This window comes from Hemicordylus capensis, chromosome 4 (assembly GCF_027244095.1).
Source record: "Hemicordylus capensis ecotype Gifberg chromosome 4, rHemCap1.1.pri, whole genome shotgun sequence".
In the NCBI taxonomy this organism is placed as follows: domain Eukaryota; kingdom Metazoa; phylum Chordata; class Lepidosauria; order Squamata; family Cordylidae; genus Hemicordylus; species Hemicordylus capensis.
Window position 1 is genome coordinate 164,551,562 of NC_069660.1, and position 15,761 is coordinate 164,567,322.

General features: G+C 47.2%; 1 protein-coding gene across 10 annotated transcripts in view; it reads right to left on the bottom strand.

Moving 5' to 3' along the window:
• Positions 1-5,785: 5,785 nt before the first annotated feature.
• ADCY10 (adenylate cyclase 10) overlaps positions 5,786-15,761 on the bottom strand; it is a 120,922-nt gene continuing 110,946 nt past the window's right edge. For all 10 annotated transcript variants that reach the window (XM_053246708.1, XM_053246705.1, XM_053246709.1 and 7 more), the window contains 7 exons: positions 15,172-15,376; positions 14,994-15,090; positions 12,404-12,519; positions 10,800-10,917; positions 8,121-8,316; positions 6,730-6,918; positions 5,786-6,123 (listed from right to left, as the gene is read on the bottom strand). In XM_053246708.1, coding sequence (XP_053102683.1) covers positions 5,923-6,123; positions 6,730-6,918; positions 8,121-8,316; positions 10,800-10,917; positions 12,404-12,519; positions 14,994-15,090; positions 15,172-15,376 — 1,122 coding nt within the window. In that variant the 3' untranslated portion in view covers positions 5,786-5,922. The remainder of the gene's footprint in view (positions 6,124-6,729; positions 6,919-8,120; positions 8,317-10,799; positions 10,918-12,403; positions 12,520-14,993; positions 15,091-15,171; positions 15,377-15,761) is intronic.

A 15,761-nucleotide genomic window follows, 5' to 3' on the forward strand; every position in this document is an offset into this window, starting at 1 on the left:
GTAGTCTCCCATTCAAATGCAACCAGGGCAGACCCTGCTTAGCAAAGGGGACAATTCATGCTTGCTTCCCCAGAAGACCAACTCTCCAGGTGGGGAGCATGATGGTGTGTATGGTGACAGCTGAGTAAGATGGGCATGCCCTACTCTAGCATTTCACCAAGCTAGGAAGAAAAGCTGTCCTATCCAGCTGCTACCTTGCACACGATCATGCTCCCCACCTCCTACCTGAATGTCTGGAGTTCTCATGATTGCTGATCTGGAGCATGCCCACTCTCCTACCTAGGCTGGGCACTCCTTCTACCCTCCAGTGGTTGTGTGTGAACAAACCTAATAAGTTTTGACATAGAAGCTGCACCGATTATGCTGGTAAAGTTTCATATGCACCCTTCCTTTGATAACAACAGGCAGAATTATTTTCATGGCATGATTAGAACAATCTACTGTCAGGATATGATATCCCAAAACACAGTTAGGTACTCTGTGTATTTTATTTATTAAAACATGTATATGCTACCTTTCTGTCAGAGATCCTTATGTCAATTTAAAAATGTTAATATTTTTTTAAAACCTCAAGGAGAATTTCAAAACAGCCAACATAAAAAATCCAGATTAAAATTGGAGGAAACTGATTATCTAGATATATTTCAAACTGGCTTTCAGGCGGGCTATGGGGTGGAGACTGCCTTGGTCAGCCTGATGGATGAGCTCCAATTGGGAATTGTCAGAGGAAGTGTGACTCTGTTGGTCCTTTTGGAACTCTCAGCGGCTTTCGATACTTTCCATAGTATCCTTCTGGAAGGTCTGAGGGGGTTGGGAGTGGGCAGCACTGCTTTGCGGTGGTTCCGCTCCTACTTCTCAGAAGGTTCCAGATGGTGTCCCTTGGAGACTATTGTTCTTCAAAATGTGAACTTTTGTATGGTGTCCCTCAGGGCTCCGTATTGTCTCTGATGTTGTTTAACATCTACATAAAACTGCTGGGAGAGATCATCAGGAGAGTTGGTGCAGGGTGCTATCAGTATGCTGATGACACCTAATCTATTTCTCCATATCAGCCTCACTGGGAGAGGCATAACCTCCCTAAATCCCTGCCTGGAGTCGATAATGGGCTGGATGAGGGATTACAAACCGAGACTGAATCCAGATAGGATGGAGGTACTCATTGTGCAGGGATGAAACTCTAGAGATGAGTTTGATCTGCCTGTTCTGGATGGGGTCACACTTCCCCGGAAGGAACAAGTATGCCGTCTGGGGGTGCTTCTCAATCCGAGCCTCTCCCTTGTGTCCCAGATTGAGGCAGTGGCCAAAAGTGCCTTCTATCAGCTTCGGCTGATATGCAGGCTGCATCCATTTCTTGAGATAAAAGACCTCAGAACAGTGGTACATATGCTGGTAACCTCCAGACTGGATTACTGGAATGAGCTCTATGTGGGGCTGCCCTTGTGTGTAGTCCAGAAACTACAATTGGTACAGAATGCAGCAGCCAGGTTGGTCTCTGGGTCATCTAGGAATACCATATTACTCCCATTTTGAAAGATGTACATGGGCTGCGGATAAGTTTCCCGGCAAAATACAAGCTGCTGGTTATAACCTATAAAGCCCTAAACAGCTTGGGCCCCGGGTATTTAAGAGGACGTTTTCTTCGTTATGAAACCCACCGTCCACTGAGATCATCAGGAGAGTTCTGTCTGCAGTTGCCACTGACTCATTTGGTGGCTATTCGGGGATGGGCCTTCTCCGCTGCTGCCCCAAAGCTTTGGAACATGCTCCCTGCTGAAATAAGAGCCTTCCCATCTCTGACAACTTTTAAAAAGTCTTTAAAGACACTTCTCTTCACTCAGGCTTTTTAACGAAATATTGTTTTAATCGTTTTAACATTGTTTAAAATGTTTTAAAGTTTGAATTGTTGTAGTGTTCTAACTTTTGCTGTATCATTGATTTTGTTTTAACTGGTGTTTTAATTTTTGCTGTCATTTATTTTAACTGATGTTTTAATCTTTTTCTGTTTTGTTTGCTTTGTTGTGAACTGCCCAGAGACATGAGTTTTGGGCAGTATAAAAATATGTTAAATAAATAAAATAAAATAAATGGAATTAATTCAAGACTAACGAGTTCTTTAAAAGACAGTTGTAGCTGCTCACCAGAAGTGCTATCCTAAGTGAGGCAGCCAGGCAGCCATATAGGTCTGCCTGAGAGGGCATTCTGCAGTTGAGGTGTCACTATCAAAAAGACCCCGTCTTGCATCCCTACCGCCCAAACCTCAAACAATCAACAGGGGGACAATCAACAGGATTTCAGGTGTTGAATGAAGCACCTGAGCAAGTTCACACAGTAGGTAGTCCTCAAGAGATCCTGGGCCCCGACCATCTATAGCCTTTAAGGTTAAGGCCAGCAGCACTTTGAATTGAGTCCAGAAGCAAATTGCTAACTAGTGCAGCTGAAACAGTACCGGAGTGATGCGAACCAAGAGCCTTATACGAGACAATATTCTGGTGGCTCTGAATACAGCTTTTCAAAAGCAGCCCCACATAGAGTATTTTAGCCTGAAAATAACTTCCCATAGCCAAGTCTGATACAGCCACAAGATGTCACTGTTGTATAATCTGTAGCCATCCATTTGGATTCAGTTCAAACTTAGCAGGCTGCCAGCAGCCTATGGGGAGCTTCTGTGGCTTTTCCCCATGTCACTCCAGGACTGTTGTGGTACAGGATTCAGAACCATGTGGCAGGGCTTGTTGCATTGCTTCCCTACCACTAAAATATGGCCCAAACATTACCAAATAGAAATAAAAAGAATCCCTGCTGTTCTGTTACAATGCAAAGCATTCTACAGGACACACAACTGAAAAGGAGTATACTGTATAACTGAAACTGAAAACCTATACTGTATACATATCCATGAAGGACAAGTGAAAGTAGCGATGTTGCTTTGTGTTCCCTGGTTCAGAAATATGCGCTGCAGCAACTCATACTACCTGTAATACACATATTTACAAGGCAAGCATTATGGCTCTGAACATTCTTCTCTGACTTGGATTTTAATCTGAGCCATAGAAAAAGTCAAATCCTCTCTCCTTCCACTGACTTACCTTCATGGTTGCTCTGGCAGTGGTAGGAAGGAGGCAGGGGGTTGCGGGGGGCAGGGCAGTCTGTCTCACCTCTCTCTTGGTGTCTGCCTGGCATGCTAGTGTCATTGCAAGCCTGGTCTCAGGAGTGCTGAGAAATGTAGTTTTGTAGGACTGTGGGAGGTAGAACAGAGCTAAGCCAACCACTGACAAACTGTCGCATGTTCAATGAAAAGCTGACAATGAATAGGAATGTCAGGAAACTCTGCCAAAATCAGATTCTGAACTTGGGTTTGGGGAGCTGCCTTTCTCACAAATCTATCTCAGACCAGACCTCACACTATTATATCCAGGGCCTGGTTCCAGTCCAAAGTCAAGCCAAATCAGGCTGTGTGTATTGAAGTTCTGTTATTGCTACATGTCAGTGCTGAGGTGTCTAATCGGAATCTAATCTGGGGACTATCTGGGAAATTAATGAGGCCACTCATTATAAACTGATAAACTCAGATAAACTGATCTGAGAAACAGATTTTAGGGCTGGGGATGGGATGAACCAATCCCTAGTACTGGACATATTGAGAGAAAAGGGTACTGATTATCAGCAAAACAGCTTGTCAAGAAGACCCCTAAAGCTGGTCTTCTTGAGGACCATTGCAACAATAAAGGGATGTTAATAGCATCTATTTGAATATTAGCCAATTGATACAATCCTGCTTGCTGAGTAACGCAGAAATCTTCAGTGTATGAGTCATGACCCAGAAGTGGATCAAGCCCAAACTGCAGATGGGTCGTGGCAGTCCTGCCACCGCCATTTTGTTTCTCTCACTGCCCAGTTCTGAGGTCAGGCATTGCACTGCTTCTCCTTTTCCTCCTTGCTTCCCATCCCTGCCACTGCTTCACTTCATCTCCTCCTCTCCTTCCAATTGGCTTGTGGGGATAGGAAAAGCTGGAGCAGTGATGTCAGACAGTCCAGTAGCACAGTTACCTGTCTTTCCATCCTACATAGCAGTGGCAGCACTGCCAGCAGTAGGAGTGGTACATATGCCCACCTGCTACATCACAGCAAGAGGAGCAGCAGCAGCGTGTTATCTTTGTTACTACAATTTCCTTTTTTTAAAAACATACACAGAGAGGAGATATACCACAGTTCTCCTAATGTCACTCCTAGTTTGGTTCTAACTTTATCTGTTACCAGGTGCAGATGATGAATCTTGTCATAAGAAATAACATCAGATAGTACATAGGGTGCAGGAAAGTATTCCCAGGTGAGTGGCTTCCAAAGTATTCCCAGCTGAATAGGGAGAGAGCAGTGCTAGAAAGGTATTGTCTATCAGAGCTGAGTTCACCTCCCCCATGAGGCAAGGTGAGGCAACAACCTCAGGTGGCAACTGCACCTGGAGAACTGCATCCCCCCTCCCCACCAGGCACAGGCCCACTTTCTTGCTGCCAACACTGCCCTCCCTGTGTGTTTACACTTTGCCTGCTGGCTCCACCCCGCTGAAGACACTGGCCTCACCTCCCTTCTTGCTGGCCCTGCTCCAAAATGAAGCAGTCAAAGTGCACAAGGTAGTTGGTGGAAGGTGGAAGGGGAGGGGGAATTGCACTGCACCTCTCTCAAAGCAACGTGTTTGTGGGCTAGTCAAAGTAAATGCAAAGGGGGGAAATGAAAACATATCAGATTAAACAAGATTACTTACTGAAGTCAGAATAACATTGCAGATTAAAGAGGTTTTATCTTGTTGCTAGCTGGAATTTCTGATACCTCCTTCTGGGTGCTAAGACCTCTCTAAATCATTTACCAGTTGCTCAGGCAGTGCTGCTGCCCTCTTCCCCTTCACTGGACTGCCTCACCTTCCAGGCACACTGCTGTTTTAAGTGGCAGGTCTGTGGTGGCAACAATGAGAGAGGAGCTTTTTGCATGCAGTGGCAGCCTTTCCTCATCACCTCTGCTTCACTAGCTCCCACAGCTGGATTGAGCTCTCTCATTCTGTGCATGGTTATTCAAAAGCAAATTCCACTGTGTTCTATGGGGCTGACTGCCAGGTAAATGTGCATATGACTGCAGCCTTAATTACTACCCCAGTGGCTATCATAATTTGCATATACAGTGTTCTGGTGCAGATGCTCACACTCTGGATTTTACGTGGACATGGCAGTATACACCATCACCTTCAAAGTGACTACATATTTCTACTCCACCTCACCAACACACAGAAAGGAGCATGATTGGCTGCAGCTCTCTGGCAGTGTGCATTGCACTTTGCTCTCTTAATCCCTGCACTGTTCAGTGGCCTTTATTTCCAGGAACCCACAACAGGTGTACAGCCACCTAATGGTGCAGCAGGGAAGTAACTTGCCTAGGAGCAAAAGGTTGCTGTTTCAAATTTCCACTGGTATGTTTCTGAGACAATGGGAAACACTTCTATTGGGCAGCAGCGATATAGGAAGATGTTAAAAGGCATCATCTCATACTGGGCGGGAGATGGCAATGGTAGGCCCCTCCAGTATTCTACCAAAGAAAACCACAGGGCTCTGTCGTCACCAGGAGTCGACACTGACTCGATGGCGCAACTTTACCTTTATACAACAGGTGTACATTTGGGATTTTGAGGAACAGAAAGCAAGAAAATACCCTTAAACATATGTTACTCTATTCAAAGTTTTCTTGAAGTTTGTACTGAAGCTGAGTTCTGCCACTAGACAAAATGACTTTAATGATGACTTTAATGATGAACAGACAACAGATGGGAAACAGGGCAGACCCTGGAGTTTAGATTTAACAAATGGAGATAGATTTTGCAGAGGAGACCTGGTGTCAAAAGACTTGCTTGCAGAAAGGGATTCCCTTACATGAGACCCTTCAGAACTGTTCTGTCTTCGATTCTTCGCTCTCCAATTCTGAGAAGAGAGAGTCTGATTCAAACTCTGGCACCTTCAGAAGATACTTGGTTTTACTGTAGGTTGTCTTGTCTAAGGCCAATCCTGTTTTCCACACAGGGAAATCTGGAGCTGTATTTAACCAACAGTCTTCCATGGGGGCTGTACCAGTGAACCACCACTCCTAAGATAAAAGAGGGCAGTTTTTCAGAATCAGACAGGAGCTTTGGAAGGGGCCAATTTTAGATATAATTTAGAAAAGGGGAGAAAGGGACTGCATATCTCTTTATGCCCTCCACTGCCATTACTTGTCAGAGGCTACTCACTGAGATCTCGATGTATACATACATGAGCCATTAGTATGTGCATCAGCCTGCTTGGAGGAAAGTCCCCCACCAAGCTGGAAAAAGTAGCTACACGAAGGGATGAAGACTCTCTGAAGGTTATTCATTTATATATTGTTTCTCAGTGTTATTACCTGCCCTGAGCTTTGGAAGCAGAGCTGTTTAAAAAACACGTCAACACTTCCTCTCCAGTCAGTTGTTGACTGTCCAGCCAGCCATGTTATGCCCATTCTCCAAGCTGAGCAGGAATACATGAGAAGTTCCTAGTTTCCTGGGTCCCATTTGGAGCCAATCTTTCCCCCCCTCTTTTTTTTTTTTTTTTTTTGGTAAAGTCCATTAAGTTTCATTCCCAGTCTACTGCATGCCCCATGTTATTCTAGAATGTCACCGTTTGTGTCAAAGTACTGAATGTTATTCTGACTGGTAATCAATTCTCAAGGCCTTACCTTGGTAATCTCCAGCCAGGACAGCTCCAAATGATTTCCATAGATCTCACTGCTCTGGATTGCCTTCTCTAGAAACATTTGGCTGTAATCATCATATCCAAGCATCAGTTGGACATAAGCCTTCAGGTGGTAAACCCTGGGATAGTAGACTGGGCTTGTAGAGCACTGAGAAATTGCCTGCTCCAAATCCTAACAAGAGAGCAACAGAGGCTCAGGTCAGGCAGAGTCAGGACAGGGTATTACCAGAGGCAAGATGGAAGGCAGACTTGGACAAGGCCTTAAGGAGACTTGAGGGTAAAGACAAAAAGGGTACTGTTGCCTCTCTCTTCCCTTTAGAGTTAAAACTTTAACAACAACAACCTGCTGCTGCTGCTGCTGCTGTCACAGCCAGTGGAAAACAATGAGGCATGTGAAGAAACTGGAGTGGCCATGGGGAGAGAGGATAAGCACATTGATAGGCATTCTGGCACAATTTAAGGATGAGATGAAAGAGTGGATTTGAGCAATGAGGTGGGATAAGGGAGAGAAATGGTAGGACTTGCCACTGGATCCAATATGGGAAGCAGAACTGAAGAAATGAAAAATAGAGCCCAAGAGCTGTATGTCTGCATGAAGTAGAAGGTGATTTTGACAGAGATGGGAGAAAATAAAGCAAGCTGAGGGAAACTTTGATGAAAAGTTGCTCAGCAAGTTATCCAGGCAAAAATGGTGGGGGAGGGAGGGGGAGAGAGAGAGTGTGTGTTACAGGTTTAGATGGAAAAGGTGAGGTTAGAGATAAAACTGAGCACCATCTATTTTGGGGTGATATCAGAACTTGGAAAGAAAGAGGCAGGGAGTTGGGTGGCAGGAAGGGCCTTGGAGGTTAGCATCCTCAGAGTTCAGAAAATACAGTAACTTCTACTCTTCTACAGTAACAAGAAGCTATATTTTCCTGTTGTAGGAGGTTTGTGCGAGTTACAAAAGACTGCTCCCCCTGCTAGTGGCTTTGCAGAAGAAATGGCTGGACCTTTTCTTTACGTATTCAATATGATCCTGCCAAGCCGGAGCATTTTACCACTGTTGTAGCATGTCATCTGGAAAGCACCCTGATCCTCTGCCATCACAGCCGAGGGAGGTGGCCCTCGTAGCCAGCAGCCACGAGTTGTTGGTTGAGTCCAGTTTTTCCCAGGAGACCAGGGAAGATACAGCAGTGAGCCCCACGCCAGGAGACTGAGCCCTCAGCAGCTGCCCGCTTAGTTTATGCAGTGATCTCTTGGTAATCTGTGCACAGTGCACACCCTTAACTACAATGCTCAAGACTGAGGACATTCTCCTGAGCTCCACCTCCTATAAATTGTGGGCTCAAACCTCCACAATAACTAGCATGCACTGCAGCATTCCAAGCCTCTCACCCTTGCCATCTTGCCGAGGGTCTCACGGGCCTTTTCAGGGGAGTCCTCGATATATTTTCGCAGCAACAGAGCCTCGCTCTCTACAAATTTGCAGAATCCATGGTTCGCAGAGAATGAGGTGCTTGTTCTCCTCAGCAGTCTTCTTGCCTTTTCAAATGGCTCCTTAAAGTCATCCCACAACTGAAGTCTAGCAAACCTATAAAAGATGCACAGAAGTCACATGTTGGCTGGAAAAGAGTCAGCCTTCCCTTTCTAAATAAGTAGGGTCTGTGGTTCAGCATGAAAAGGGCATTAGGAGCTAGAATGATATGATAGTTTCAGGGCTGCAAGTACCTTATGTGATCTTGAAGCACGTATGTGTAAAAGCCAATGAGGCCCAGCCTCATGGACTCACACAAATTACTACCACCCTGGGCTGTGCCAGTTCAAGCTGGTTTGAGGCAACACTAGCCATGCCCCCTAATGCTAGCATCTAGATCAAGGGTGGTGCCAGCCCTGCCTCCCTGAAGTGGGGTTCTCTGGCTGCTTAATCTTTGGCTCCATTTATTTAGCTCATTTTTATACTGCCCCATACAAGGTGTGGCATCCATCTAGCTAGGAGGACGCTTGTAGGCGGAAGGCATGGGATGGCAAAAGGTAACGCTCCCAGTTCTCTCTCTCTACCCCTTCCCTCCTGCCTCCTTTGAGTACAGCTCTCCAGCTGCTTAACTTTCTGGGCAGCCAGCCAGGCACTTCAGTTCCAATCTGGAGCTGGTCTCCAATTTAACAGCCCAGCTGCCCAGAAAATTAGGCAACTAGGAGATCTGTGTGCAAGAGGGGCCAGGAGGGAGAGTGGAGCTGGGCACTTTCTCTCTCACTCTCTCTCCACCCCACACCTTCCACCTACATCTTACTAGATGAACACCTATAGGTGGAAGGAGTAAGCGGGGTGGGTGGGGGGAGAGCAAGAGAAAATGTGTCCGGCTCGGCTGTGCCTCCCTCACACACACAGACCTCCCAGTTGCTTAATTTTCTGGGCAGCCAGGCTGTTACACTGGAGATCAGCTCCTTGGCAATCTCCAGTACAAATGCTTGGCTGCCCAGAAAATTAAGCAGCTGGAGAGCCCCCCCCCCATGTGAGGGAGGTGGGAGGGAGGAGCTGGAAAGAGTGGGCCGGAGCACTTTCTCTCTCACTGTTCCTCCCCACTAGCCTTGCCACAGCTGGGAGATGTGGATAAGGGGAAGGACGACAAAGAGCCAGGGAGTGGAAGCAGGAGGAGGGAGATGGTGACCCCCCCCCCACTGGCAGTGAGGGCAGGTGGGATTCCTGCGCTCACCACCCCAGGGCGCAGGGACTGCCTGAGGCCATCGCCTCACCTTGCCTCACTGATGAGCCATCCCGACCCTGGGTCAGTTCCACTGAAGCAAAGTCAAATATTGCAGCTGGAATAAATTGTTCAAAATATGGAAATTGGTATGCGCTGCTTAATCTCTAGCTTTTGTGTGTGTGCGTGCCCTAGATTAGTGATGAGGAAACGGTGACAAAGCACGGCTACTCAATAGGTATATGGTGCAAGGGCTGTGGGGTGAGAGTTAGAGTCATGCTAGATATCAGCATTCCACCATCAGTCAATAGAATTCCCATCCAGACTCTTTGATTTCTTGTCCATCAACAGAAATGTCCTACCTGGCCTATCTGCTCCCACCCCAATCCTGTTTTTAATGAAATCCAGTTATTCAGGATTCTGTGGGATATATATATATTCTGCAATTGAAGCAATATTTGATGCTCTTGCACACAGCTGCAGCACTCAACAGTGACCCCTTCCCCCAAGACGGTGATTGGAATGTCAGTCCAGGATTCCAGAAATGTATGTCTACTGCAACCTAGGTCTAGCAGGTTGTGGGGTTGAGCTCGTGTGCACCTGGTTCAAATTCAACGCTTACATCCAGGAAACCTCACCACACCCTGTCATCTAACTATGGACTTTGCAGAACATTGCTGCCTTAGCTGATACTGGCTGTTACTATTTTAGCAGATCAGGTTCATCTCTCTGCTCCCAAGCAGGGGCAGAACCACCATTGCATGAACGGGTTCAAAGAACCCAGGCCACCGCCCCACAAGGGCCGTGAGCTGTACCCCAGCCAAGCCCCTGTGTCTGACGTCAGATGGAGGGGCATTATTTTGATCGCAAACGGGACTGTGCGGTCCCGTTTGCGAGCAAAACCAGTACCACGTTCTCAGCGTGGCTGGGAGCGACGCTCCTGCCTTTACTTCCAGCAGTCCTGGTACAGAAATAGGAAACACAAAGTACTAAATGTTACAAAATCTGCCTTTAAAAGGCAGGGAGAGCCACTCTGGTCATGCTGTGAATGTGGCACTGGCCAGACTTTGCTCGTAAACAGGGCCAGTGCCGCATTCGCCTGCGCTGCATTCACCCCATTTGCGAGCTAAGCTACGCTCCCTGCATCTGATGTCAGACGCAGGGCATGTGGCTTAACCACATGCCCTGCTTCTGATGTCAGACATGTCTGATGCAGGAGGCGGGGCTAGGGTTGCGGCAGCGGGCTGAACCCAAGCCACCGTTGGTCTCCCTCCACCCCTGGTCCCAAGCACAATGTTCTTGGTTGGCTCACAGTGCCAATGAAATATCACAGGCTATAATGTGCTGGTACTGAAATAGGAAACACTAATGTTACCAAATCGCCAGAGAAGAATACAGGTCAAGCATGATGCTGTTTTGAGACATAAGGATGCAGTTTGTTTCATTGGTGAGAATAAAGTCCAGACAGTGTTTAAATGGCTTAAATGAAAAACCTGCAGAAGAAAGCATGCATCAATAAGCAGGTGAGATGGTCAAATGCCTGAAAAACAAATGATAGGGTTGAAGTTGCATGGCAAAAGGACAGGAAGATAACCAGTTGCAGGAGGACACAGTGGAACTCACTGATGGTGTCCATAGGCCTCATAACATATATGGCAAAGTGTGTCATCTCAGTGAACAGTATAGCAGTGGGATCATGCATGCCTGCCTGCCCTGCAGCCTTGGTTCACATTCATGTGTTTTGTAATCATGATGCACTGCAATTTGTATAGAGGTTCAAAATGTGCCATCTCTCTTCCCCTTCTGCCTGATCTAAAGGGGTAGGGATGCACACTATTGGCCCTACGTGTGTTCCAAGATGTGTACATGCATGTGAGCCATTTAAATAATATGGCAAAGGGGGTGTGTGGAGCAGGGAAAGTGAGACAATATATGTCACTGCATTGTGTGCTCATATAAGCCATATGTGTGTGAATAGTTCCATGGAGACCTTGTTCAAATGTTGCGGTGGGGGTACAGTCCTCTCTGTTTTGAAGCCTGTAATGCCGAGAGCCACACTTGAGAGTCAGTGTGGTGCGCTGGGTAGACTTTAGAGTGTTGAGCTAGAGCTGGGATGACCTAGGCTCAAATCCCCACTCAGCTATCCATGGAGTTTCCTGGGTGACCTTGGGCAGCCCTGGCTCCAGGTTTCTGGGGGTCCTTGGCCAACTGACTTCTCCTACCTGGGTGAGCACTGAGGGATTTGCTTTGCCACCACCACACGAAAGCTCTGGCCACAGACAGGGCCAGAGCTACCATTGAGCCAACGAGTTCAAAGAACCCCGGCCACCACCCCTCAGGGTGCCCCATGTCCCAGACATGCCCCCCATGTTTGATGTCAGACTCAGGGGGCATGATTTAGCTCCCAAAAAGGGCTACGTGGCCCCATTTGAGAGTTAAATTGGCCAGCTCTGCATACACAGCAAAGCCGGAGCAATTCTCCCTGCCCTTTAAAGGCAAGGAGAGTAGCTCCAGCCATGCTGTGAACACAGCACTGGCCAATTTAGCTCCCGTGTCTGGCATCAAACATGGGTGTGTGTGGCACACGGGGGAAGGGCTGGGGGGGCCACCGCCGTGGCAGAACCCGGGCCGCCACTGGCCTCCCTCTGCGGCTGGGCACAGAGATTGTCCCAGTGATCAACACTGGGGTCCTATGAGTCCTGGGGCCTTGGAAGCTTCCCAGTAATGCCAACCAACAGGAGAGTGCAGAAGGGTAGGAAATCCAGCATGGAGTTTGCTCCCCTGCATGGTGACTCTGCAGATCCGTGAAAGACAGGATTGCAGGAGGCTTGATCTCATCAGGATCTTTGGTGAGTTTTCAAGGGGGAATGAAGCCCAGGCTTTTGGGGCTTCGGAATCTAGCATAGAGAAAAGTATGTTTAGAAAGACCTTCTGTCAGGAATTATTTTGCTTTCTGTATGTGGAGTACACAGGACTTACCAGCATAAAGCATGAGATCCAGACAGCCAGAAATGAAGCAGGCCTTCCCAATGACATTGTCATCTCGAAAAGAGAGCTCCTCCAACCAACTCAGGACTTCCACAGCTTCTGAGAATCTAGGGAGGAATACCCCCCCCCAAGTATCTCTGAGCAGTCAGGTCAGTCATTTCCCAACAAGACTAGTTTGATTTGTTGTGAAGAACTGTGGCTGCACATGTTAGCTACCGAGCACAGCAGCCAATTAGTAGACCATTGATTGTCACAGTAGACTGTAACTCATTTTTGCCTAAAATAGTTTGTACCGTTTGTACTCCAGACATAAAACTTACACTGGCCAGAATGTTCATTCACATTGCCAATTGCATTTTCCCCTGCTTTCTTTTCCTGCATGAACTATGATTTGTTTTTCACAGAAATAGCGGCTCAAAGGAGACTTGAGCATCATATATGAAAGTGTTCTGAGGGCATATTTACACCACAAATTGTGGACTTCCAACTTTTTATCAGCTTATCTGGACGCTTTCCAGATTACACACAACAGGGGTAAAATGTTTCAGCTTGGCAGGATCGTGTTGAAAACGATCCATAGAATCTCAGACTTCTACATTGGGAAAATACAGCTACTTTTTTGTGATACACATGCAACATTGTACGACTATATCGCAAAGATAAAATCCGAAGGAAGACATCGGAAATGTGAACAGCATTGCTGTCAGTGCAGGGACTGCGGTGTCACAACAACACAGAAGTACAGAAGCACACTTAGCAGATCCGTAGTGACCCTGCTGTAGGGTTTAATCTGGAATGCGCCAGATTAAACTTAACTAAACTTAAAGGTGCTAAACCTAACATCATGTAAGTGACAGCTTAAAATGTTTGTTTTCTCAAGCCTTTAGTGGTTTTTAAACTGGCATTTACCACCTCCTGAAATGAATGTTGCTGTGTTTTTAATTGCTTACTGTTTTATTGTTTATTGATCTGATGCAAGTCACTTTGATAACATTTTATTGGAATGTCACTGTTTTATAGGATCTATATAATTAATTCTCTTAGCATGCGTGTCTTGAATTTGGCGGCGGAACGCTCGTGACACATTGCGAGAGTTCCGCCGCCAAAGGGCAAAAAAATGGCAGCGGGTGGTAGCGGTGGGCCGCAAAATGGCCTGAGGAGGCCGGCTCAGCTAGCTGCTGGGTGGTGGCAGGACGCCTGGCTAAGTCAGGCCGTCCCGGATAAGGACAAGGAGGCGGCGGCGGCCCAGCCTGGCCGGGTCGCCGGGAGTGGGAGCGGGAGGCAGCGGCAGCAGGACGGCCAGAGTAGGCACCGGTGAGAAGGGTGAGTGGGAAACGGGAGGCGGCGCAAAGCCCCGGCTCCCGTTGGAGGCCGGAGTGGGAGGGAAACGGGCGGCAGGACTTTGCCATTCGGGAGGAGGTTCCCTGCTTGCCACCCACTGCGATAAGAGGCACAGTGCAGGGGGGGGAGGATGAGAGGAATGGAAGGGGAGGGAGGAGGGGCAAGAGGGAGGGCAAGAGAGTGTGGGGCAGGAGGGGAGGGGTCAAGAGAGTGTGGGGCAGGAGGGATGGGGAGGGGGGCAGGAGGGACGGCAAGAGAGAGTGGGGCAGGAGGGAGGTGGAGGGAGGGCAAGAGAGTGTGGGGCAGAGAGAGTGGGGCAGGAAGGAGGAGAAGGGGGGGGCAAGAGAGAGTGGGGCAGGAGGGAGCAGTCGGCCCCAAAGAGCACACAGATGCTCTGTGCGGGTAGGCTAGTTAATTGAAATGCTTCAGCAACAACTATACAATGATAATATTGTGAGTATCAGTACGTAGAGCCAAAGCTTCTGTTCTACTAACAAGCACGTTCCAACAGGGTGGCATGCAGGATCAAACTTGACCAACCCAGCTGACATAATTTATCTGCAAACCGTGCTGGAAGAAAAGGCCAATCAAGCAGCCAAGTGAAAACCAAACCAAACTGTGTCCTACCACTGATCTAATGGTTTGCAAATCATACTCTGCGGAATCCTAAAATTCCTTAGCAGCTTATCAAGCATTCCTCAAAAAAGCAAGGATGCCCATCACTACCAGCCTACTCACCCCACTGTGCAAAGCCATGGGGAGTATTATGTGTATTTATGTGGGGTAAGCATGAAACTTTACATGCCTTTTCTATCGAACGATGTGGCCCTAGACTTGGGAGTCCCACCCCTACTCTTGGGAATTGTTGCAGAGGGAAGAGGTGTTCAGCTTAAATCATCCAACCACCAATGCACCATGACTTGGGATGCAATCAGTTCATCAGAACCTCGAGGTAACACAGCACCATTGCCAAGGTGATGGGAACACATTATTGGAACTGGCAGACCCCAAATACATTGCGGGTGATGAGAGGCAGCAGTAGAGCCTGGTGTGGCATTTTCAGTCTGGCATGACAGGAGCCAGGGTGGATTCTCCAAAACTTCTCCAGCAGCATGGCACAAGAGCAGTCCCACTGCATGCCAGCAGCTGCGATTTACACACTCACTTCATTAGTGAGAATGTTAGTCAGAAAACTTTAAAACCAGTGTTTTAGTTACAGGGAGATACAATAGGCAAATACCTGGTGTTGAGAAAAAGAGCACGGAAAAGGTCGGAGAGAACAATATAGTCGAGTTTAGGTTTCTTCAGCAGCACACACAGTTTGTGCGCTCGGTAGCCTGCAAAGAAAGCAATGCATAAAATGGCCTCTCTCCTGATTACAACAGTACTTGCCACTGGAAGCTGTCTGGCTGACTTACCCAGTTGGATGGCTAAGGCCATATTCCCCAAGCAAAGCTTCATGTAGGCCAATGAGAGTGCCAGCTTAGCTATTGTTAATAGACCTCCTCCAACAATGCGAAGCTGGGAGCTACGTTTGATGGCCATTAACTCATATTTCATCCATTCATGTTGGCAGCCCATCAGCTGACAGCAGAGTGAGAACTCCATGTAGGAGGAGATGATCTGTGATATTGCAAGCAAGAAAACAAGTGAACCTTGTTGCCTGTTTAGAACTTTCAATTACAGAGCATTTGCAGTCGGATTAAAAGAGTCACCTTTACAAATCAGCCCACAGAGTTTATCAGACCGCAAATTGGTGTAAAAGAAGTATATGACTTTCATTGCAGGATCACCATGAATAATCTCAGTGTTGGAGAAAGCATTCATGTCTTAAGAAGCCACTGTGTGAATCTTATGTGTGAAATCTTATTTTACCCAGGGTGAAAAGCACACAGGTTATACCTCTGTACTTCTCTGTTTAATTTGGAATAAATACATCTTGTGGTTCTGTATTTACAGTAATCAATATAGATGAGAATTCTCACTGGCCAACATGATGTGCAGCCCT